General features: G+C 30.3%; 1 protein-coding gene and 2 long non-coding RNA genes across 3 annotated transcripts; 2 read left to right on the top strand and 1 right to left on the bottom strand.

Moving 5' to 3' along the window:
• Positions 1-2,721: 2,721 nt before the first annotated feature.
• LOC129916994 (uncharacterized) lies at positions 2,722-5,822 on the top strand. Its single transcript, XR_008772574.1, has 5 exons — positions 2,722-2,955; positions 3,042-3,112; positions 3,164-3,757; positions 3,816-4,557; positions 4,666-5,822. It is a non-coding gene; the product is annotated as an uncharacterized LOC129916994 (long non-coding RNA).
• Positions 4,667-6,201, bottom strand: LOC129916995 (uncharacterized). Its single transcript, XR_008772575.1, has 5 exons — positions 5,864-6,201; positions 5,527-5,809; positions 5,064-5,471; positions 4,846-5,005; positions 4,667-4,784 (listed from the first exon to the last, which is right to left on the bottom strand). It is a non-coding gene; the product is annotated as an uncharacterized LOC129916995 (long non-coding RNA).
• An 850-nt stretch (positions 6,202-7,051) lies between these two features.
• LOC129914806 (IQ and ubiquitin-like domain-containing protein) lies at positions 7,052-13,878 on the top strand. The gene is made up of 11 exons (XM_055994210.1): positions 7,052-7,463; positions 7,547-7,689; positions 7,752-7,864; positions 7,966-8,183; positions 8,284-8,440; positions 8,510-8,702; positions 8,833-8,996; positions 12,809-12,941; positions 13,026-13,138; positions 13,280-13,464; positions 13,534-13,878. Exons 1-11 carry the CDS (start codon positions 7,117-7,119, stop codon positions 13,778-13,780), a joined length of 2,013 nt encoding a protein of 670 aa, XP_055850185.1. The 5' UTR covers positions 7,052-7,116; the 3' UTR covers positions 13,781-13,878.
• The last annotated feature ends 9,543 nt before the right edge of the window (positions 13,879-23,421 follow it).

Below are 23,421 nucleotides of genomic sequence, written 5' to 3'. Positions count from 1 at the left end.
GCACTGAATAACATAAAATGTATCACATGTTTGTCTATTCTTTAAAATATATAATTTTTGAAAAAAAAAAAAAATTCAATCACAAAATTTTGAAAAATTTAAGTTTATTTTTAAAACAATGATGAAGGAATGTTGTTGCATAGATACACACTATAAGAAACACTATCATCAAAATAATAATGCATATTTTATTAATAAAATACGCTTGACATGAAATTCAATAGGTTTGAAACGTAACCAAAGTTTTTGAAAATGTGGGTACTGAAATTTTCGTTTACTGAACTAATTAAAAAGAAAGAAATAATTCTTCTGAGCCAATCTTATATCATTTATCATTATTATCCAGCCCTATCGAGGTATCCGTTCGGAGAAAGTTCCGAAACGATAGCCCGTTCCGATCGAAACTTACATTTCTTTCAAGGTATCTACTTCTGAACAAAAAAAATAAAGTTACAATTGCATTGGGTGCGTTCACGTACGCACAGATACCCTATCCAAGATACCTACATAAGTATCCGATACGTTTGTGAACACGAATCAGCTGTTCTTCAAATCTCCTATAAGATACACGAGAATCCAGAAATTTTAAGGATACCTTTGGATTTTTACTTGCGATATAGGTACTATAGGGCAAGTTTAGGATTCGTAAAAAAAATCGAACTCGAGATAACAATTTTACATGACATTACGATGATGGAGAATGCCAAAAAAGTGGGTCCGGCAATTCTGTCTGTCTGTCTGTCTGTCTGTGTGTCTGTCTCTATCTGGAGCTGCAGCCTACACGAGTGAAGTGATTTTCTTCAAACTTGGTAGTTAGCAGTTTTTGGTGATTCCCTAGAGGGAAATTGAAATTTTTTTTTATGACCAAAACTAACGGTACCTGCCATATAACGGAAATAGAAAAGTTAATTTTTTTCAAAAACGGCTCTAACGATTTTGATTAAAATTTTTGTGTGTAGTACTACACATAAGAGCCAATTTAAAAAAAAAAAAATATTTTTTGTACCGTTATTAACGGTACCTATCATAGAACGGTTTTTTTCGTTTCTGAATATCTCGTACAACATTAACCCGATTTAAATGAAAATTTTTATACAAACGTGTGTAAGTAAAGATAATATTAAAAATTTAGAAAATTTTCAAAAAACGCAATTTTGGATTTTTAAAAAATATTTCAAAATTTTTTTTTGAAAAATCAATTTTTTGAAAACGGATCAATGAAAAATTTTGAAATTTAGTTTTTATGTGTAAATTAATTATTTCTTCAAAATGGCATACCAACTTTTTTTTTGAAAAATGTTAAAAAATTTTTATACATAAAAAATTATTTTTTTAAAAAACGGCTCCTACAATTTTCGAAAATTTTTTTCTAAAAATAGCTTTTTATACAAGAAATAAAATGGCATATTTGTTTTTTTTTTTAAGATAATTTAAAACGGAGTTTAATTAATTATAAAAACAGATTTAATTTTTTTATACTACTTATGAAATTTCTTCAAAATATCAAATTTTAAATTTCTTGAATAAAAAGCTTTAACATTATAGTTACTTTAAGCATAAGAGCAAGTACGTACACATGTGTCAGCGTGATTTATTCAATAAATAAATATCCCCGTGATGCTCAAGTCTTCTTAATTTCAACCAACCTCTCTTGCTGAGGCTTTGTCTCTGTTTTTTTATTAAACTACACTAAAAAATCAAAATTATATTTACATTTTTATATTTTTTTTCTGTGAAATGTAGCATCTATGAAAATATTCGATTTTCGATGAAATTCAAAGCACAACTGTCAAAAAGTCTTTGCTGAACACACTTCATCGCAATGCGTTGATGGGCGCCATATTTCATCGGAAGATTTTCCAAAATCTCAGTCGGAACGAATACCTCGATAGAAAATTCTCCGATTTCGAATAGATCGGAAAAAAAAAAATTTCTCCGAAAGGATACGTCGGTAGGGCTGATCATTTCAATTTTTATTTAAAACGCAAATAATTCCGAATAACTAAAGCTTCCCATACCATACATATTTTTTACTTGCTCTATCTATAGGGCAAGTATGTAGGTACCTATTGGTTTCGTGTCAAAAAAATTCGAGGTTTTAATCAAAACTAACATTACGATGATAGAGAAGTCCAAAAAAGCAGGTTTCGCCATGATGTCCGTCGTTCTGTGCGTCCGTGCGTATGAACGCTGAACGGCCAAAGAAAGCAGAGAATTGGAAAAGATGATGAAGAGAGTGTCAGTGGACATTTAATACATGCCAAGAAACAAAGTTGAAAAGTACTGGAAACAGCCCGGTTTTTTTGACGTTGAGACATAAACAAATAAGATATTTTGTTCTTTTTCGTCGGCTACAGGTCTGATTTGAATATATATTTTTTACCTACTTCTCTATCGACGTTTCGATTGTGGTTACAATCTTCTTCAGGATCTAAGAAAAATATTTCTAAAAATTGCTAATATAAGGCGTGTTTTTTTCTACAACTCAGTAGCTACTCATTTTTTTTATTTTATTCGAAAAACAATAAAAACAAATACTCACTTGTGTAATTTTTATTATTGTTTTGCGAATAAAATAAAAAATGAGTAGCTACTGAGTAATAGAAAAAACACGCCTATAAATAAAATTTATACTTATCTTCAAGTTTTTATATTAGGTGTGTTTTTTTGTTTATCTATATAGATTTTGTGCAAAAAAACGACATCGAGATATTTGAAATCAAAACAATTTACGTGTTAATTACAACAAAAACTTTATCTGTATAGATTTTTGAAAAATCCAGATAATTATCCAGATTTTACTTTCTCTCGATAGAAAACAGTGCTGCCAATGTACATAACACTTATTAAATGTCAGATTCCATTAAGCGACAGCTGCAGTTGACAGATATATGACAAAAAAATTTAATATTTAAAATTGAATTCAATTAAGAATAACAAACAACACAAATCAATGTAAGTACATATAAGCATATTTTTTGGAAAAAGATGAAAATTGTACCATAAACTTTGTTTTTTTTAATTTAATTTAATAATTTTAGGATTCGCGTTTTTGCAAGAGTGCGATATCTTCCGCAAAATTAAAGAAAAAAACCTGAAAAGGAGATGGAAAGTAAATCAATTTATTCTTACAATGAGCTAGCATATTTATCTTTTTTTCTAGGAATTATTTCACAAAAGAAGAATTCTGTGTACTGTGCCCTTGTGTCTTAATCGTGTCGATACCTTCAACCCTCACAGCCAAAATGTAATGTAAAATGCTCTTGGAATGCCCGATCGTTTGCGAAAACGTCTATTCTTTGACGATAAACATGGATAAATGTTAACAAAGCTCTTGATGTTAGTCAATTGCCTCATTAGAATGCCCACCACAAAAACAATCTCATACATTTTAAAAATGATACACGTCATGTATGTGCGCTGCGAAGAAAAGCAAATACAAACATACCTTCCGAAAAATATTCCCCCAGGATATACTTTTCATCCCAAACAGCACACAGCAACAAGCAAGACAATCCTAACATTGCATTATGCAGCTCATTCAACACCCAAATCCTTCAGCTCCCTAAAATCGCCCTTACTTTATATAAATGGAATCAGAATCAAGACCTGTTGATGAAAAGCCATTTAAGAAGATGATCGCTTCACTGCCTACAAACTTGTACGACATGTGCATGTAAAGTGAAGTGTGGAAACAATGGCATCTTGAAAATGGTAATTGTTTCAAAGCATCATTTAGCTTCCCAATTGGTTGCAGGTAATATTTTTATTGATTCTCCTTTTTTGGTTCGATATATTCCTTATTCCTTCTTCAGATGTACTCTGCCTGCACTGATGTCGTCCTGTTTCTGTAGGAGATGTCTTCTAGAAATGGGTTTAAAGCCCTAATCGAGATCCCGAGAAAATGATATCTGCATGAATCTTCTTCGCAATTACTTTCCCCTCCTAAACAGTTATGCAGCGGGAGGAATTAAAGCAATACAAATGGATTCCCAACACAACCAACCCTACAATTGAAATCCGGGTCTGAGCACCTCGAGGACAACCTAGACAGCAGACTTTTTAAATTAAGTTTATCCATGTATTATATTTTTTATATTTTATAACTTTTATTTTGTTGACCAATTTGTATTTAATAGTTTGGGTTGGAAAATGTATTTTAAAACGACCAAAAAAGCCGACGGAAAATACATTTTCCAACCCAAACCATTATTTAACGTTAGACCTCTTTGTGCCATTAAATTTTAAATGTGTCTTAGAAATAAGTTATTTTAAGTCAATTGTAAATAGCAAGTTCAATAAACCAAAATTTCAAATTTAAAACGTAATCCGGTTTGCTTTTTTTCATTAAGATTTATCTAACCAGTTTCCAATCCGATATGAAAATTAAATACAAATTTGTTCGCGCCTCACTGCATAATCTCAGAACTGTTCTTTTACATCGGACTTACAAAATGTTTCCATAAAAAATTCAACACATAACTTTGTATTAATTTTTAGAAATAAACAACATAGGTAATCAAAGAAATAAATACTCAGCTTTTGACAAAATTCAAGGTAACTATATATTTATTTAACATTTTTTTTTTATAAGTAGTTACTAATTTAAATATAAATATTTTTTTTCTTATTTTCATTATCATACAATCACAAAAACAATCACAGATGCTGAGGGCACTTCGGTATCCTGATTAAAATTCCATAAATCAAGGCGACCACTGCCGTCGACAGAAGCGAACAAGTCGGGGTGAATTATCTTCAAATGAAAATAATGGTTAAGTGTTCTACAAATAAATACAAAAAATGTTATACACATTGGTCGTTAGAGTAGATATTAAATTTCACCTAAGACTCCATAACTTAATTGTCCAATCAATGGACGATGTAAGTAACGAATCACCAAAATCTGGTGTAGATTGATTTGGATGAGTTGATATTCCCGTCATAGGACCCAAATGCTTCTCATAGACTTCAGACACACCCGACCGTATTCCATGTCGATAAGCTTGAGTAGAAACAACAATTTATTTATAAGCAAATGTAAAATCACAAGAAACTTTTACAATAATAAACACTGCCATCTTCACTACCCATAACCAGATTGTAAATCTCATTAGATGGAAAGGACATGCAAGTGATTGCCGTTGCTGCAATTTCAGTGTATCTTGCGGCCATCGGATGAGATCGATATTGTCTGCATTCTGTGTGCCAACCATTTGCAAACAGTACACTGGATGCGTATGTGAAGTTGCACTTAGAATTGTCCTCTGGATGGGTGTGCGCTTTTACACTCGATTATCCCATAATACAATCTGACCGGAATACGTTCCACCGAGTATAATATTCTGATTGAATTTAGCAAAGCATGTTGACATAACGGCACTCTGACAATGGAATTCATCTTCGGGTGTTTGTTTTTTATATTTTGTGTTCCAGGCCATTACAATACTATCTTGTTCATTGGGACTCTCCTTAAAAAAGTAAGTGGGTTTAAGATAGAATCGTAGAAAAAATACAATTGCAAACCTCATTATTTGGATATGAAGCAACAACCAGTTTAGGAAAATGTGTTGACCAATCCATTGCAGTGATGCATCGATTTTTAGACCATCGGTCTTCGTAGAAAGCTCAATTCAATGGCAACCTGTGTCCTCTCATCGTTTGACTCTTCATTATCACCACCTCCAATATGTAGTCTGTGTAAATGTCGACATTCTCAAATAGAGCCCTTTCGATGACACGTCCAGCGCGTAAAACAAACCTTTAAAAATCCTCCGACAAGATGATCATCTGTTTTTGTTCTTCCGTTCTGAAAGCACAAATGTTAATTGATGTAAAGAGAAGAGAGAAAAAATTCACTTACTCTATTTTTCTCTTCAGGTTTTTTTTTGTGTTCAAGTGGTGTCATGGCTGATGCACCTTCCTTCCAGTGGACAAACTATGTGGTACAATTCCTGGTGGTAGTTTGGAATGGAAACCGTGGTCGATGTGTGGCAGCGATCTCTCTTCGTCATCTCCTTGGGTATCATAGGTAAAACAGGAACAATTCGATTTTTTTTGTTTGTTTTTTCTCTCATTTTTATTAGAGCTTTTTATTGTTTTATTAACTTTTAATTTTTTAAATAAAAAAGCAAAAGCAAACTTTTTGACAGACAGCTAATAAAGTTTGTTCGGTGCTGCCAAACTTTTACACGCATTTCAAAAATCTCGATGTCGTTTTTTTGCACAAAATCTATATAGATAAACAAAAAAACACACCTATTAATGGATTTCTTTTTATTCTTGTTTGTTTTCTTGGTTATGTTCAAACATTTCAAAATTCAAAAAAGGAAAATGTCTTGAAAAAGACGTTTTCAATCATCGAAATTTCAAAATATAAAAACTTTTTTTTTTTATCATTTGATAAGAAATTCAAAAAATTTTCTTATCAAATTTAATTTTAAGAAATTGAGTTGATTATAAAGTTAAAAAAAAAAAAATGTTTTTATATTGATCGATTGATGCCTCTTATAGTATTAAATACTTTTCATCAAACAAAGCGGGCACTTTATCAGTTAAAGACTTAAAGCAGTAATGTCAATAAAGTTCAGATCGAATAACATTTGATATACAATTGCATGAAGCCGCTAGTGAAAAATTGCAAAGATTTTTATTTTTGGGTTAAGCATATCGTAGCATCTTATGCAAAATTGCAAATTTAGTCATAAAATAACACCACAAAACTTTTCGCTAATTTAACTACACTATATTCTATTTGACCTAAAACATTTTCTTTTCAAAACGCTTATAAATATCAAGCACACACCCATTTGCATTTCTATTACTTCTTTCACTCGAGTGCTTTCTTCTTTTATTGCAACATAGAAACCGGTTGTTTATTCCCTAACCCGTATCTAATTTGTGTTTCCTTGCATTTCTTGCATAAAATCAATATCCTCAAGGATACGCATTTCAGTTATTAGAAAAAATAACACATATACAGAATAAGAAGAAAATACCACAGCTCAAATTCTTTAACTCTATCAAAAAGTTTCTAAATTTTAACAAATAAAATTAAAAAGAAAATACATATTTAAAAAGTTTTGTCAAATCATTGTGCGAAAAAAATAAAGTAAAATGACTTCATCTAAAGACTGTGACTCACATTTAAGTGGTTGCGAGGATGAAATTGTGGAATTTGAAAATATAACTGTTAAATTAAGTATCTCCGATGCACAAGTTGTCGCACAAATTTATCCCAATTGTATGACAATTGAAGAAGTTAAAAAAGATATTGCTAGAAAATTTGAAGTTGATCCAAAATTACTCATCATTTGCCAATGTGGAAAAGTTCTCAACGACGATTCAAAACTTTATGATGCTGAAAGAAATGATTATGGAATATATGAATTGACTTTGGGTATAAATGAAATTAAAGACGCCAAAGAGAACACACCTATTTTAAATTTGGACATTTATTATAAGTAAGTGATTTTTTTTTTTTTTGTGAAAAAAGAGGGTACCATTTGCATATTTCCAATACTCAATAAAAATAAATACACCACAGCAAATCACGACTACCTGATTTTATAACCGTGCACATCCCAGCCGAGGATACTAGCGATGGCAACAGCAAAGATATTGTTGTAGAAATTGAAAACCAAGCCATAACGAAGCCATTCATCGGTGGTTATAGAGACAAGCGAACCGGTAGCCCTAATCTGTAATCGCATTCATCATTAAATCAGATTTAATTAATAAAATGATTTCAGGCATAGAATACCACGATGCATTCACACTCACAGGGCCCAACTTTCAGAAGTTTAAAATCAACGATCTAGCGACACGAATAACACAGACCAGGGAACTGAAAGTGAAATTAAATGTAAGTAACAGGTGCACTCAGCTTTATTCGATTCTATCCAATCGATTCATGATCCAAGGACGATATGCAACAATGTAATCTACCAATGCACTTTTCTATAGGATACAACGGCTGATCAATCAACACAATCATTTGGTGATGCTACTAATATTATATTTGTATCTGCAGCAACAGACTTTGTAATAATTCCAAGAAAATATCAGACTTATGCACAAAAAATAAAACGTGAAGATCGATTGGCAAAAATTGTATTAATTCAAAAGAATTTCCGCAGATACCTTTTGTGGCGTTATATTAAGCGATGTGCAGCTGAATACCGGTAAGAAGTAGATTCATTCGTGCTGGAAGTCAATTTAAAAAAAGCAAAACAAAAGAGCTGAGCAACGAACTTGAAATTTGTATTTATTTATTTTTTTCAGGAGTATTGTCACTGATCGCTTGGAAGTGGAACGGAAGTTCAACGAAACCGAAGTCAAAAAACGTATCTACCGTGAAAATGCAGTGAAAAATTTTCCGCATACCAAAGAAGACTTTGGTTTGTTGTATGCTCATGTAGAGAAATGGAAGCAAGCAGAGGTTAAAGATATAATTTCTTTTTGTTGTTTTCTTTGAGGTGTTTATTTATTTTTTTTTTATTTAAAATAGATGAAACGAATTGCAAAAATGTATTCAGGTGCACCAAGGCTGGCAGAGGTTAATATATTATTGGATAAAGAAATTCAATTATTGAATGGCATCGAACGACAACGCACGGTTGTGAGGAAGGCAATGAAAGATTTTAGAGAAAATCAATTGTTACAAAAAATGGGGGAACCTATTAAGTGGATTGGGTATAAAGGTATTAAATTATTGTTTATTTTTACAATAATCTTTAAATCTTCGAAGAGAAAAAAGCCATCAAACATAAAACCAAACACCAATTTGTTATTATGATTTTTGTTTAGTAAATTTATGTCTATCAATTTCAGATAAAGTTATTGAAATGGATCTTATACGTACACAACGTGTTCGATTTTTAGCCGAGGTTTTGAAAGACCTCAAGAAAGATCTACCAAAGGAGAAAAGGTTAAGTCTTCTTAATTCCGTGGATAAGCTTTTGGAAGACGAAAAAGATTTTCCGCAAGTATCAGAGGTAAGTTATCATTATAAAGATTTGGTTTTTGTTCCATGTTGTCTTGGGATATTGACTTTTTGTTTGTAAGTCAAAAACATAGTAGGTTAATATTAACGGGATTTTGTTCAATTTAAAAAATAATTGAATTGAAATAAATTGAATTTTGGTGAATTGGAAAATGATTATTCTATTCTGATGGATTAAAAAACTCCCAAAATCTCGATTGTGAACCACTATTTAGAAAGAATTTCAAATATTTTTGGTGTTCAATTTTCCCTGTAGATAAAATTACCAAACTATTTTGTCATTGAATATGAAAAAAAAGCAAGTTGAAATTCATCGATCATCCAAAAAAAAAATCATATATATTTTTATTTGTTTTGGGCTTTGTAGTAATCACTCAAAACATGTCAGACACTTTATATGAGTCGAACACCCGAAAATGGTATATACAATAGCTCTGTTCACTGACGCTGTGCTGGACTGTTCTAGGCAGAAAAGTACAGCTTTTTGCTGTTCATTGAGGTTTTTTCTGTGCTGAACTCTTCTAGTATGCTGTTCATTGACAAATCTAGAACAATTTAGAACAGGATTTCCTGTTCTTGCTTTTGAATCAGATCAGGTTAGAACAGATTCGTGAGAAGTGTCAAAATCAAAGCTGTCATTTTTTGTTTTTGTTTTGATTTGTGCTAATATTTCTCGGGTGCTCGTGGTTTTTGTAACTAATAAATAATTTTTAATTATATTTTTCACAGTAAAATTACAAAAAATAGAAAAAATAAACGAGAAACGATAAACAAAAAATTCGTATAATTTACAATTTGTTTATTTTTTATTTATTCTGACAACTGACTTTTAAATGACTGTTCTAACTTGTTCTGAAGTTTCTCACGAAACTGTGCTGTCCTGTCCTGTTCTGATCTAGAAAAATCCTAGTTGAACATACTTAATACATATATCGTCGGCGTAAAGCAAAATTGGATTTCTTAAGGACTTAGAACAATTTTGATTTACGCCGACGATATGTAGCTCCTATATACTCCTATGGCAACCGCGACTTTTAAAATAAAAAAAAAATTAAAAACTTTTTCTAATGTCGTTTTCGATTGGACGTCCAGAAGCGTCCGGAAGCATTCAGAAGTCTTCTGAAACCGTTTTATTGGATTGAAAATGACAGCTGGAACGCTTCTTAGAAGAGAAATTCTCTTCTCGATTTCAAATCAGAATCAAATCAAGAAGCCCTAATACATTTATACTACATGTCAAAGAAACACTCAATCATTGTTATTTCTGTTTTTCATTAAATTTTTTTTGTTTTCTGCAATTAATTTGTTAATTTATTTTCAAACAAATAAATTATGCTTTTAAAATATTTTCCAAAACGAATTCGACATTAATTGGTTTAAATTAGGTACAATTTTCTTTAAATATTAATTATTTTCCAAGTCGTATGCCATGTTTGACATTTAAAATTTCACAGAAAAACAAACACAAACAAAAAAAAAAAAACAGAATTGAGTGGAAGCGATTCAAACTGTTTTATTGGATTTCAGAATGAGTGAATCCTTGAGTGATTCCAATCGAAAACGACATAAGTTTCATAAATTAAATTATATCATAAATCAAATAATTATAATGTGAGTGAGGGATAGTTATCCATCATAAACATAAAAAAAATTGAACAGAACGGCAACACCCACACTCTTGTGATATCCCTTCTCCTTCTGTAAAATTAAAATCAATTAATTGAATGAAGTACATATAAAAAAAATATCCTCAAACTTTATACAAAAAAAATCATTTTCAAATAAATTTTTTTTATTTAAACTTACTTTTTTCCAAAGTTTTATAAAGGTTATTTTTTGATAGGCTGTACAAAATAACGATAGAACAAAAAGCATGGGAAAGCTAGATTCTTACTCCATTCTTACACTACTTTTTTTTAAATGACGTAATTGTTTAAGCATTAGAAATATCCCAAAACCAAAATTTTAAATTTTTTTAAATTTCCTTCATTAGAAGTGGGAAAATGTTTAGGTACCGATAAAATGATTTGTATTTTTAAAAAGATTTTTTATTAAGATTCAAGTTTATTTTTGTTTGAATCTTCTTCTAAATTTGTTTATATATATTTTTTTAAATATATTTTGCCTAATTTTGAATATTTTTAAATTTTTCTTTGGTTGATGTAAAATTTAAGCAATATTTATTAATAAAATGTTGAAAAATCAACATAATTTGAATTTTGGTACTAAAATAGTATGAATAAAAGAATGTGATTCTTTTTGTATTTTTCATAATACAATCATTTTTCACTGAAAGTACATATATCGAAAATCACTAAAAAATCATGAATTTGTTGTTCCTTTAATTTTTCCGGGCTAGTGTATTTGAATTAGAAAGTTATTTTTTCTCCATTCAATAGTCTTAATTGAATAATGTTGAATACAAAAAGTTGAAAAGATCTAATTTGTTAAAGTTCAAGAGAAAATCAAATAAACTTTTTAAAATCTTACTTTTTCTTCTTCTGAATTTAACTAACAACAAATTTGGTCAACAATTTATTTTAGTGCCGATTTTTCAATCTTCTAATAAACAGTCAGTTAACTGTTCGACGAATAAAGTTATTAGGCTCATAAGCAATCAGATAACAACATTGAATTTTTCAATCAAGAAAAATCTATTCTACAGAATAACAAAAAAAAAATGTCAAATTCAAAATTAAACGTCATAATTGTTTTTATTTTCTTGTGTTCCGTTGTATTGTTTATCGATATTTTCTTCAAAACAGCTTTGACAATTATTGACACAATATTTTTGTTGAGATTATTCCTCAGAATAATTTTTATTCGTCTCTGAAAGAAGCAGATAGTTTTATTTCTCTGAGCCAATTTTTCAATCTTCTAATAAACAGTCAGTTAACTGTTCGATGAATAAAGTAATTAGGCTCATAAACAATCAGATAAAAACATTGAAGTTTTCAATCAAGAATAATTTATTCTACAGAATAACAAAAAAAAATTGTTAAATTCAAAAATTTTAAAATTGAACGTCATTTTTATTCATGATTGTTTTTATTTTCTTGTTGTCCACTGTATTTTTTTCAAAATTCTTTCAAAACAGCTTTGACAACTGACACAATATTTTTGTTCAGATTATTCCTTAGAATAATTTTTATTTGTCTCTGAAAGAAGCAGATAGTTTTATTCTTAGGAATAAGCTATATATCTGCTTCTTGAAAAATTGATTTTTTCTCTATCCTTAGGAATAAGTACTAACTGACTGTTTAACTGACAATTGAAAAATTGGCCGTTAGAGAGACAAATTAATATTTTATTCCGAAAAATTTTGAAAAAAGGCAGATAGGTAGGTACATTTTTTTACTTAATTTTTTTTTTCAAAATTGTTAGCACCATTTATTTAATTTACTTGTAGCTTATTAAAAATTAATATCTTAAAATTGTAAGTCTTAACTTTCGGTTCAAATATTTTTTTTATGTTTGAAGTCAATTTGTGAGAAAATTGCATCCGTTTTTAACGAAAAGGGAATAAAACGAAAACGAACGATATTCTTAGAATTTTTTGATTGGGAGCGTTTGAAAAATGCAAATTATAAAGTCTTCTTCAAAGTGTCAGTAACTGTTATTTTCGGAAAAGTCTTGGTTATTTTTGTACAACAATTTCTGATAATATATACTTTGATGGCCCGCTCAAATAGTGTAGTACTAGTAATAGACAATATAGAAAAACAAATCCTTTGCACGTTCAAAATTAAGGATTTAGTTTTAATTTCTAAGATTATATAAGAGGTATCTTTTTTTTTCTTTCAGTTACATGACCTTATTGACCGCGAAAAGAACCTCCTGATATTCACCAAACACTGCGATGTGAGTATTTTAAGACAACGTTTTCTCATTATCTTCTTGGATTTAATTAAATTCAACAAAGAAGGCAAAACTGCAAGTAAGAGCCCCTTCTTCTTAATCTCGTCATTTATTATTTTATAATGACTCACAATCTTAATTTATCACTCATAATTTAATCCAGAAGCTCAGAAGCGTATGTGCGATTGTTGCAAGCAAGTCAAATCAATTTCGGAATTTGCTCTGAGGACCAGACAAAATGCAGTCGACACATGTCAATTGTGTTTTTCTCTCAAGGTAAGCAAAAACCAACTTTTCTTCTTATTTTATTATGAATTTAAAACATTCCACAAGACCGTTAGTCATTGGTTGTTATTAGTTTTTTTGTTATAAATATAGAAAAAGATATAATTAAACTGATTTTATTTTTTGCTTAAGACTGCAGTTGCTGACAACACAGTTTATAAGGCCATTTTACGTTCAATTCAACGTGAAGAACGCAAACACCGATCACTGGCTTCGTATGCATTTATCCTTCAAGAAGATGATGTTCGATTTATTGTCGATAAAATTTGGCATCGTCATTCGTTCCTTAGTAAAGAGAATGACATTAATTACTTGAGGTTTGTATATTTAAAAATATACTTCAAAGAATTTTAAGCTTATATAGGTATCATGTGATTCATTAAAAGGCTACCAAGATGGATTAAAAGCGATGATTGGTCTCCATGGAATTGTATATGTTTGACTGAAACTGAAGCCAGAAATCACAACACTTTGAAGGACTTACGAACTGTTTATGATGAAAAAATGATGCTGGACATAACAAATAGGCATATGTTGGCTAAGAACGCATTTAAGAAGCTTCAAGATGTGGAAAATGATTTCGTTGAAAGCGGTCAATGGTGGGAAGTTGGTATCAAGAATAAGGTTGTATGAACCAAAATTTAACTCTGATGGTCCAAATGAGAAATGTTGTGTCATTTTTAGTTAGATATAAACTTTTAAATTAATAAAGTGTGAATCATAAAATAAAACTCCTACCAACGGGTTTTTTTTAACTGTGTTTCTTTTTTATTGTCTATTATTCCTCTAGTAACGATCGTAACACATTTAATGATCAGATTATCAATTTTGATATGATTGTAAGTCAATTTTTTGTATCCCCCGCTCCGCTTCAAAATGAATATTTATAAAGAAAATAGACAAAGTGTGGAACCCACCAAACTATATTCTATATTTGGTGTGGGAAGCTAAGTTCATTATTTTTCTAAGTTAGTCTTATATTATAGGTTATGAATTAGTCCATTCAAAAAATGACATTCGTTAGTGTTGCTGTTTTCAAATTTCATGGGAACTGTGTCATTCTTTCAGTCAAATGTGTGACTTTTCTCAAAGTTAATGAGTGTAACATGGTTGTCTTTATCCGAAATCTTGACGAAAATAATTTTTAAAAACCAATGAATTGTACTCTCCTTTGAAATGTGTTCAACTAAACGAACTGCTTTATAAAAAAAAAAAAAAAATTCAACGAAACGACACCATCATTCGGGCTCCCGGTCTACGAGAATATTATACCATAACTGACGATATCAACAATATTTGATCAGCGATAGAATTTGTTCGAATCAATTTTACATTTAAACTAGTAGGGTCACTGTGGCGTATGTGAAACATTTTTTTTATCAAGCAAAAAAATATCATGAAGTCTCCAAATAATTTTGCTGTTTAATTTACAATTTTTAATTCGATATAAGAATCAATATGAAAATATAGAGAATGCGAACAAAGTTGGGCTCGCAATTCTATTTCGAGCTGCAGTCAAAACTAATGAAGAGTCAAAACTCAAACTTGGTATTTAATAGTTTTGAATGATTATCTAGAAGGAAAATTGTTTATTTGACTAAAACTAACGGGAGGAACTTATTGTATCACCTAAAAGGAAAGGTTTGACTAGCTATCTAAATTGGAACCGTTTTCTAGATTTCTGACTTTTTCGTAAATGACTAAGCCAATTTGAACGAAATTTTGTACTGACCATAATGTTAAAAATAAATAATATTTAATTTTTTTTCTAAACTTTATAATTTTTTTTCAGTTTTAAAATAATTTTCTTATAACAAAAAAAATAAAAAATTTAGAAAATTGTTTTTATTTTTTAATGACAATCACCGAGTCAGAGATGAGTCGTTTGAAACTTTGAACTTGTTTTGCTCTCTTAAAACAAAAAGTACTGATATGGCGTCGTCTCAACAACATTTCTATACTTTAATTGTTATTTTTTTTATTTACTGTCATAAAGAACTTTTGGACAAAACAGACAAAAATGGTTTCAATAACTGTCTTCCGATTTTCACGGTGATCGCTTCAATTTTCAATATGTTCGAATATGTGTCAGCTTTAATATTACGAATCCCCCTTCCTCCTCCAATTTTTATGGCTTTGAATTTTACCATGGTTAGTTAAGTTGGAATTATTCGAGCAATCTTATCGTAAGTAAATGATTTTAAGTTTAAAAATCACGCACAAATTTTTGTGGTTCAATTTCTCATGGAATACCCCAAGAATGAAGAGTAAAATACAAAATTCTGTACAAAAATGTTCCTTTCATATTCAAGAATAATACCAGACAATAAACTTTTATAATCCTAATTTTTATATCAATAAAACTAAAATCTGAATCACACAAAGTGCAACAATAAATTCTTAATAAACTTAAAATTTATTTATATAACTTAAAGCTATTAAATCAGCCTCCGGCTTGGCAAAAAAATGTGTGTGTTGGTTAATACACATATTGAAACATAAATGCTTAATCGAGAAATATTTAGGTACACAGGGCCGTAGATATCTCGAGGTATTTTTATAACTAAACCATTGCATTGATCTGAAACTTAGTTTATTTGAATGTTGAGAATGAGATTGAACTAAATAACCCATAATGAACCAAAATCGACAGCAACTAAACCAATTAACTTAATTCTGGTTAAGGTTGGTTTCAAATTCACAAAAATTTCAAAAAATTTTATTTTAGAAAAATTTAACATAAATGAAAAAAATTATATTGAGAAAGAACTATATTTTTGTGAGGGACTAAGCTTCCAAGAGCCCCTCCGCTGACTACATGTTACTCATCTGAATTAAATAAAAGAATTTATAATTAGCTTTTTGCAGTTTGTTGAACCTAAAACACCGACACCACTGCTGTAAAGGCTATGTCACCTTTGAGCTGAATTTTCCATTGTTGGTCTTCATAATAATTTATGACTCCATTAAATGAGCAAACTTAAAGTTTTATTACTTATCCCTTCAAAGTCAGTGTCACTTCAAGCACCGCCGCTACTGCCGTCATCAATTCAGCATAAATATGTATTAGACTCTCACTTTTTACTTTTATAGTTTTGCGAATGAATCAAATCTATAACAGAGATGATGTGAATTTTATTTTATGCAGATTCTAATAAAGATGATAGTGACTAATGACAAAAATGCTTGATGGGAATAATGTAGTTTTTATTTTATCGGAAGCAGGCATAAGATTGACTGGCACAATCTTATATGGTGATCCCAGACTCCGGAGAGAGATCTGCTATATATTTTAACTTTCGCCTTTTCTGAATTCTCATTATCTAATTTATTTGTTTTATCTGTATCGATCGATTAACATTTTTATAGTCGAAACTAGGTGAATGATTTAATTAACTTTTTTTTTGCCAAAAGCTGATGGATAGAAGAAGATATTGAGACTTTATTGCCCAGAGTAGATATCAGTATTGAGTAATTGAAATGATTTTTAACTGATTAAATGCTTAATTTTCGTACAAGGAAAAGTTTTGTTTTGTTTTTACGTTAAAATAACTTGCATTAAGAATTATATCTCAGAATTTAGAAGTAGTCAAAAAATTATTGAAATTGGGAAACTTTTTTGCAAGAGAACAAGAATGTCATTCGATAGTTTTGGAATTTTACTTAGTCCTCGAAACGAAATGGCAAATTATCTACAAATATAATCACAGGGCAAAATTGTATAAGCGTGCCAGTATTTTAACAGTTTTTCGCTTAAATTATACTTGTTTAACTGAAAAATGATTCATCTCGGTATATCATTGGTCTCATTCAATTTACCATTAAAAAATATGTTCAAATAATGTGTCATAACCTCAAAAACTTTGTATGCGGTTTTCAAAAAAACCCAAAAAGGGGATTTAACGGGGCTTTGAACCTGCTATAGATAGTAAAATTCTGCGAACACTTTAATCATCAATATTCTTGAATTATTTTTTCCGACCCTAGCTCCTATCTAACAAGTAAGACACATGCGACAAATCGCTGGCTGAGAATAATAGTATTGTATGTCAACTCACCTTAGTTTTGAGAAAATCGATCTCAAAGTTTTTTAAGGCATGTTTTTGGATAAAATAGTTATACGGTAGTAAAGTATTGATGCTATCTTATAAAGTCATAAAACTATGTTAAAAAAACAAGTCATGAAACCATGAGAAAAACATTAATTTCACTACAAAAAAGGATTCTATGAGCATTTAAAATAAATCACATAGAACCTTTTTATGAAAAAGTTTGTTAAAAATTATGCTATAAAGAGCTTACACATGTAATAAATGGATTTTATATCGAAAAAAGTGACTTTCATCGTGAAAAAAGGTAGGCTTTGATTTTATTAAAAAAATCAGTAAAAGGGTTGTTGCTGCAATTTGAATAACATGCAATCTTATTATATTAATAAATTTGTGTGAAATCATGAAAGTTGTATGAGTTTTTTACCAGTATCGTCGCCATTAATTTTTTAAATTTATCCTCAAAGCCGTTGAAATTACAAAAATTTTGGTGTATAAAACTAATTTTTTGTAATTTGTATATACAAATTTATAATTCTCAGCCAGCGAAATGCTTCAATTGCAACAAATGTGACAAGTGCGACAAATGCAACAGGTATAGGTATTATTCAGTTGAAAACGTAAAATAGTGTTTTCACGTGAGAAGACGTTTCTTGAGTGAAAGGAGGATTTGGAAGTTAAAGCGCAATACCTTATGACTGAAATGCAATACCTGAGAGTTTGCCGCAGTTGCTTAGATATCAAGAACCTAAAGATTTTATTTAAAAATCCAAGGTGAAAAAAGTTTTTTTTTCGAGAGAAATGAAAAATTAGACATAAAAGTTGCCTTAAATAAAAAGTAAGCATACGCCTAGGTGTACACTTAAAAAAATAGTCCAGTAAACATTTAATACTACTTCTTTTACCTGGTTAAGAAACAATTTGTAGGTGGTAATTCCTTATTTAAAGGAATAATCATTTTTATCAAAAAAAAACAAAACCGACTTCCATGTACGAAAACTGGGTTTATTGGTTTTTCTCATAGTTCCTATAGTCAAAAATGAAAATGAAAAATGCCACACTGCAGGCACCAGCTTTCCAATACAAAAAGAATTATCAAAATTGGTTCGCTCCGTCCAAAGTGATGAGGTAACAAACATAAAAAAAAAAAAAAAAAAAAATACAGACGAATTGAATACCTCCTCTTTTTTGGAAGTCAGTAAAAAAGAGTAATAGATGTTTTTTTTTTGCTATCTAAAACTTCTTTTGAGCCAAGTAACTATTTCTCAAGAACTATTTAACTAAATACAAACGCTTAAACGTGATTGCTTAAATGTCGGGCACGTGACGCAACATATGCATCTAATAAAGTTAAGATTGACAGTAACTATATTTGTCAACTGAGACTTGTGAACGCTTCATCACATAGAAGGGACGGTTTAAGATTATTTCTAAATGTCTAAATTGATCTATTAACTGTAACGGCACTTAAAATAAAATCAGTTGCAAACACCAAACACAAAAAACAATGTACGAATTTCTGGTACGTTACGATAGAATGCCCCATACACTATTGATCATTTTTATCATTTTTTTTTCAGTTTTCCAAATCCAACCCTAACGCCAATTTTTCGAAGCTCTTAAATGGCGGTCTAGTATTGTACCTATGGCTGTAGTAAAACTGTAGTGACTAATTTTCCGAATGAAACACTTCGTAACTCTGTGGATTATAGGAAGAATATTATTTAAATAAATGCCAAAGGTGAATATTTTGCATATACAGAATACAGTATTTGAAATATATGTAATTACTTTGTACTTGCTTGGTTAACAAAAAATAATCTAATACTTAAAATTTTCTGAAAGAAGTACAGTAGTCAAAAAATAAGAATAACTTTTAATTACCTATTTGATTTATTGATACAATGTTATTAGAATACAGTAGCAATTTACTAGACATATGAACTTGCTTTTATGACTCCAACAATAATTTTAAGAAACCTTTGTTTTAAGGCCGAATATTTAACTTTTTTTTATTAATTCTTATAGCTTGTCACAAGAACAAAGTGATCATTAAAACATGTGATCAAATATATTAATCATTATAACATTCAGAAGATGGACAATGAAATTATGCCAATAAAATTTGTTTTAACATTATTTCAGGGTTTTCTTTAATTCTCAAAGTTCTTTTATTACTTATAAAAAATCAAGTATTTATTATGTATTTGTTTAAGTTATAACTTATAACGTTACATTTTAATGATCTTTTGATGATTAATGAGCTTTTCTTTGATAAATAAAGTGAATATTTGTCAAGGCTAGTTTATAACCAAAATCTATTAATATTTTTAACTATCTTATGATTAATTAATATGGGAAAAAGTAAATGAATACTTCAACACATATTTTGTATTCCAAAATAAATTTAGGTTGAAACTGAAGGTTCTAATCTATTGCCAATAGATATTTGATGATTGTTGCGATGATCTGTAAAAAAACTCAATCCTGTCAATGATTATCTATTATTGCTCTTAAAAAATAATATCTGGAATACCTAAAGGTGTTAAGTTTTTGTTTTGTTTGTATAATGCGCCAATAAACTTTCTATACAAAAACTATAACATGGGAGCCAACACCCTTTGAATTACGAATCTTGATTCATAGAAGTATTTATGCACTCATTTCATATCTTAGCCACTGCTATAACTTCTTGACTTCCCTCTGTAAGGGTTACAGAAATCAGACTTCATGTTTCAAGTAAGACTGTAGGGGAAGTGGGGACAAGACCGTTTTTGTACTATTTTGTATGACAACAATCGACATGATCGATCACTTCCGTAAGTTTTAGCAAGTTCAGTTGAGACGTCGAAGAGTTACGATACATTTTTTGATTTTTCATCAAATTGTTATCGTTCATGTGAAAAGCCAGCTGTATTTTTAACACTGAAAAAATTAAAATTTTTAACTTTTTCTTTTTTTATTATAGAAAGTGAACATTCAAAAGCATTTTCTGCGAAAGAAGTAGTCATATAGATAAATTAAAAAAAAAAAAAAATCCAGAACACCAGATATGATATGACTGGGGCAAGACCGCCCATGGGCGAAATTGGAAGCTCTGGTAGCTTAAAAAAAGTGAAAAAAGAAATTTACCGTTAAATCTTCCAAAAAGCTAAGAAAAGGACTTTGCTTTGACTGTATTCGCACCTTCTACCTGCAAATGTTTTCTAGATCCAATTCAAAATATTGTTGAATTAAGTGGAAAATGTGTACCAAATGGCACCATAAAGCTTGTGCTTGAGTGAAAACTAATGAAAATATACCATATGCGTGTTATTATTGCAAATAGACTGCATTTAAAACAAAAGTAACGGTCTTTCTACGAACAAAATTTGATAGGGCGGTCTTTTACCGCCACGTGGGGGTAGGGCCGTTTTTTTTTTGTTAGATGTTTTTTCAAAACTTATTATCTTTTGTTTAATATTTTTCGTTTTTTTTTTATAATGATGAGAGTTCCTACACTAGCAATTAACTTAATGATTAAAGACTTTATTTTAATTAAAAGTTGTTTTTTATTGGTTTTGAAGACAATTAAACACAAAAGGGGCGGTCTTGCCCCCACTTCCCCTACATGTTAATATTATAGAGTCTAGTGAATGAAACATGTAGAGTGATTGATTGAAGCAAAGTTTTTTTTAAGCCAGGCTTGAAATATGTACCTTAAATTGGTAAGCATGATCAGGTTAAAGGTATTATCTCCAACGAACTTGGTGTGAGGAATTAGAAATATATGGCTAAGCATTAAAGTATCATTTAGACACGACACTTGACTCTCAATACATGGATATTCATGTAATCTAAGACACTGCTCTTTATAGTTCTTATACCCGTTGGCTACAAAAAAGCTTCAGTAACATGAACCAATATTTCATACATACAAAAATACAAGAACATTTATTTTATAAATTCCATGTACCAAGAGATTAAGTTAAGTCTTTAAGATTTTAATTTTAAGCGCAATGTTCTTTAATTATAATATCAACTATCATTTACTCAAATGTCTGTCTAAAAAAAAATAAAATAACATGTAAGACATCATGCTGTGCTATTTAGGTAGTCATAAACCATCTGGCAGTAACAAAACATTATGATTTATTACAAAATACTTGATTATACTACTAATTCAATGAATAGTATCGTCAAGTTCAAAAATACAACATTATATTTGACACACAATACTTTAATGTTTTGAAATGTACAAACAAAATAACATGAAACAAAATATTGCTTATGTTTATTTTTAAACTTTTCAATTCTAGACCTTGATGTTCAACAACTGCAAGCAGATGTTGCCTCTGGGCCACTAGTTTAAATAATCTTCTATAAAACGTTAGAAGTTTAAATTTATGCATAATATACGCTCATATAGGGAAGATGACAAATGTTGTTGCTGTTAGCGCAATTGTTTTCACTAATTGAATTTCCGTCAGGGGCTTATACCTACAGTTTTTTGAATTTTTTTTATAAATGAATATTCAAGGCTAATTTAGTAGTATTTTATTTTTAATATAAATTTGGATACAGTCGTCAACAAAAGAAAATTAACACACAAATTGAGCTCTACTTGAATGAACTGAACTGAGAACTGACCTGCGAAATGAACTGAGAACTGAACTGAAAACTTTTGTGAGAACTAAACTGACAAGTGAACTAAAATGAGAATTCAATTGAAAGCAGAAGCGAAAACTGAACTGAATAGCGAACTGACCAACTGAACTGAGAACTAAAATAAAAAACTGACCTGGGAATTGAGAACTGAGCTTGAAACTGCGAACTGAGAACTGAGCTGCGAAATGAACTGAGAACTGAACTGAAAACTGAACTGAGAACTGAACTGAAAACTGAACTGAGAATTGAACTGGGGACTGAACTGAGAACTGAACTGAGAACTGAACTCCAAACTGAACTGAGAACTGAACTGAGAACTGAACTGAGAGCTGAACTGAGAACTGAACTAAGAACTGAACTGAGAACTGAACTGAGAACTGAGTTGAGAACTGAAGTCAGCTGATACATGAATTGAGAAATGAACTGAAAGCTGACATAAGAACTGAAATGAGTACTGATTTAAAAACAGAAGTTAAAAATGAACAAAGAACTGAACTGATTAATGAACTGAAGAACTGAACTGTGAACTGATAAAGAACTCAAATAAGTACTGAATTAAAAGCAGAAGTTAAAATTAAACAAAGACCTGAACTGATTAATGAACTGAAAGAACTGAACTGTGAACTGAAATAAGAACTAAACTGGAACTGAACTTGAAATTGAACTAGGAACTGAACTTAATTGAGAACTGAAATAAGTACTGAACTGTGTACTGAACTGCGAAGTGAACTGAGAACTAAATTAAGAACTGAACAGGAAACAAGTGAACTGATGCTTAACTAAGAAATTAATTGAGGGCTGAGCTGATTATTGAAGTAATACTGGAATTGGACTGAATTGAAATGCATAAACTAAACTGAAAGAACTGAATCGAACTCAAATAAACTTTTAACTTAAAAGAAATTTTGGTAAAACTGTTCAGTTTCTGTTGAGAGTCACTGTCAATCATAATCCATTCAGAAAAATGGCACGGAATACACTGTGTGAAGTCCCTAGCATAAATATATTTCTTCTTTCATTTTCTTTGAGTGCGACTTGCGAAATGAATCTTGTACCGAAAAGCAAAATAATTGAAAGATAAAGTGCACACATGGAATTTTAAACAGTTAAAAATTTGTTTACACCTAAAGCTGTTCTTTTTTAGCAAAAAAAAAAAAAGCAAAATGTCTAAAACACCTTGAAAAAACCACAAGCAGCTATAAACAACAAGACAGGTTAACCACTTGGTTTAACTCGTCATAGTTAGCTAATCATCATCATCATAATAACCATCGACAGTTGCATCAGTCGAAAGAGTAAATAGCTATATATCATACTGACAGCTCTCTACACTACGAGTATAATATTTCGCGTTGGCTGTCAAGAACCTCTGCCTACGTTAAGTAACTGAGATGACAACTCTACCAACCGTATTCCTACCAACTTACATAGCGGTAGCAATAGTCTGCTATTAGCCGGCCCAATGACCAACCTTCAGAGTAAAATAAGATGCTGCCCAAGTGCGCGGGCAATTCGGACACAATATGCCCTTCAGGCGTCTACCCTTATGATCTTTTGGGGGCCACCAGGGGAGGACTG

Source organism: Episyrphus balteatus, chromosome 3 (genome assembly GCF_945859705.1).
Source record: "Episyrphus balteatus chromosome 3, idEpiBalt1.1, whole genome shotgun sequence".
Classification (NCBI taxonomy): domain Eukaryota; kingdom Metazoa; phylum Arthropoda; class Insecta; order Diptera; family Syrphidae; genus Episyrphus; species Episyrphus balteatus.
The sequence above is the reverse complement of the archived record's forward strand: the minus strand, read 5'-3'. Positions and strand labels throughout refer to the sequence as shown.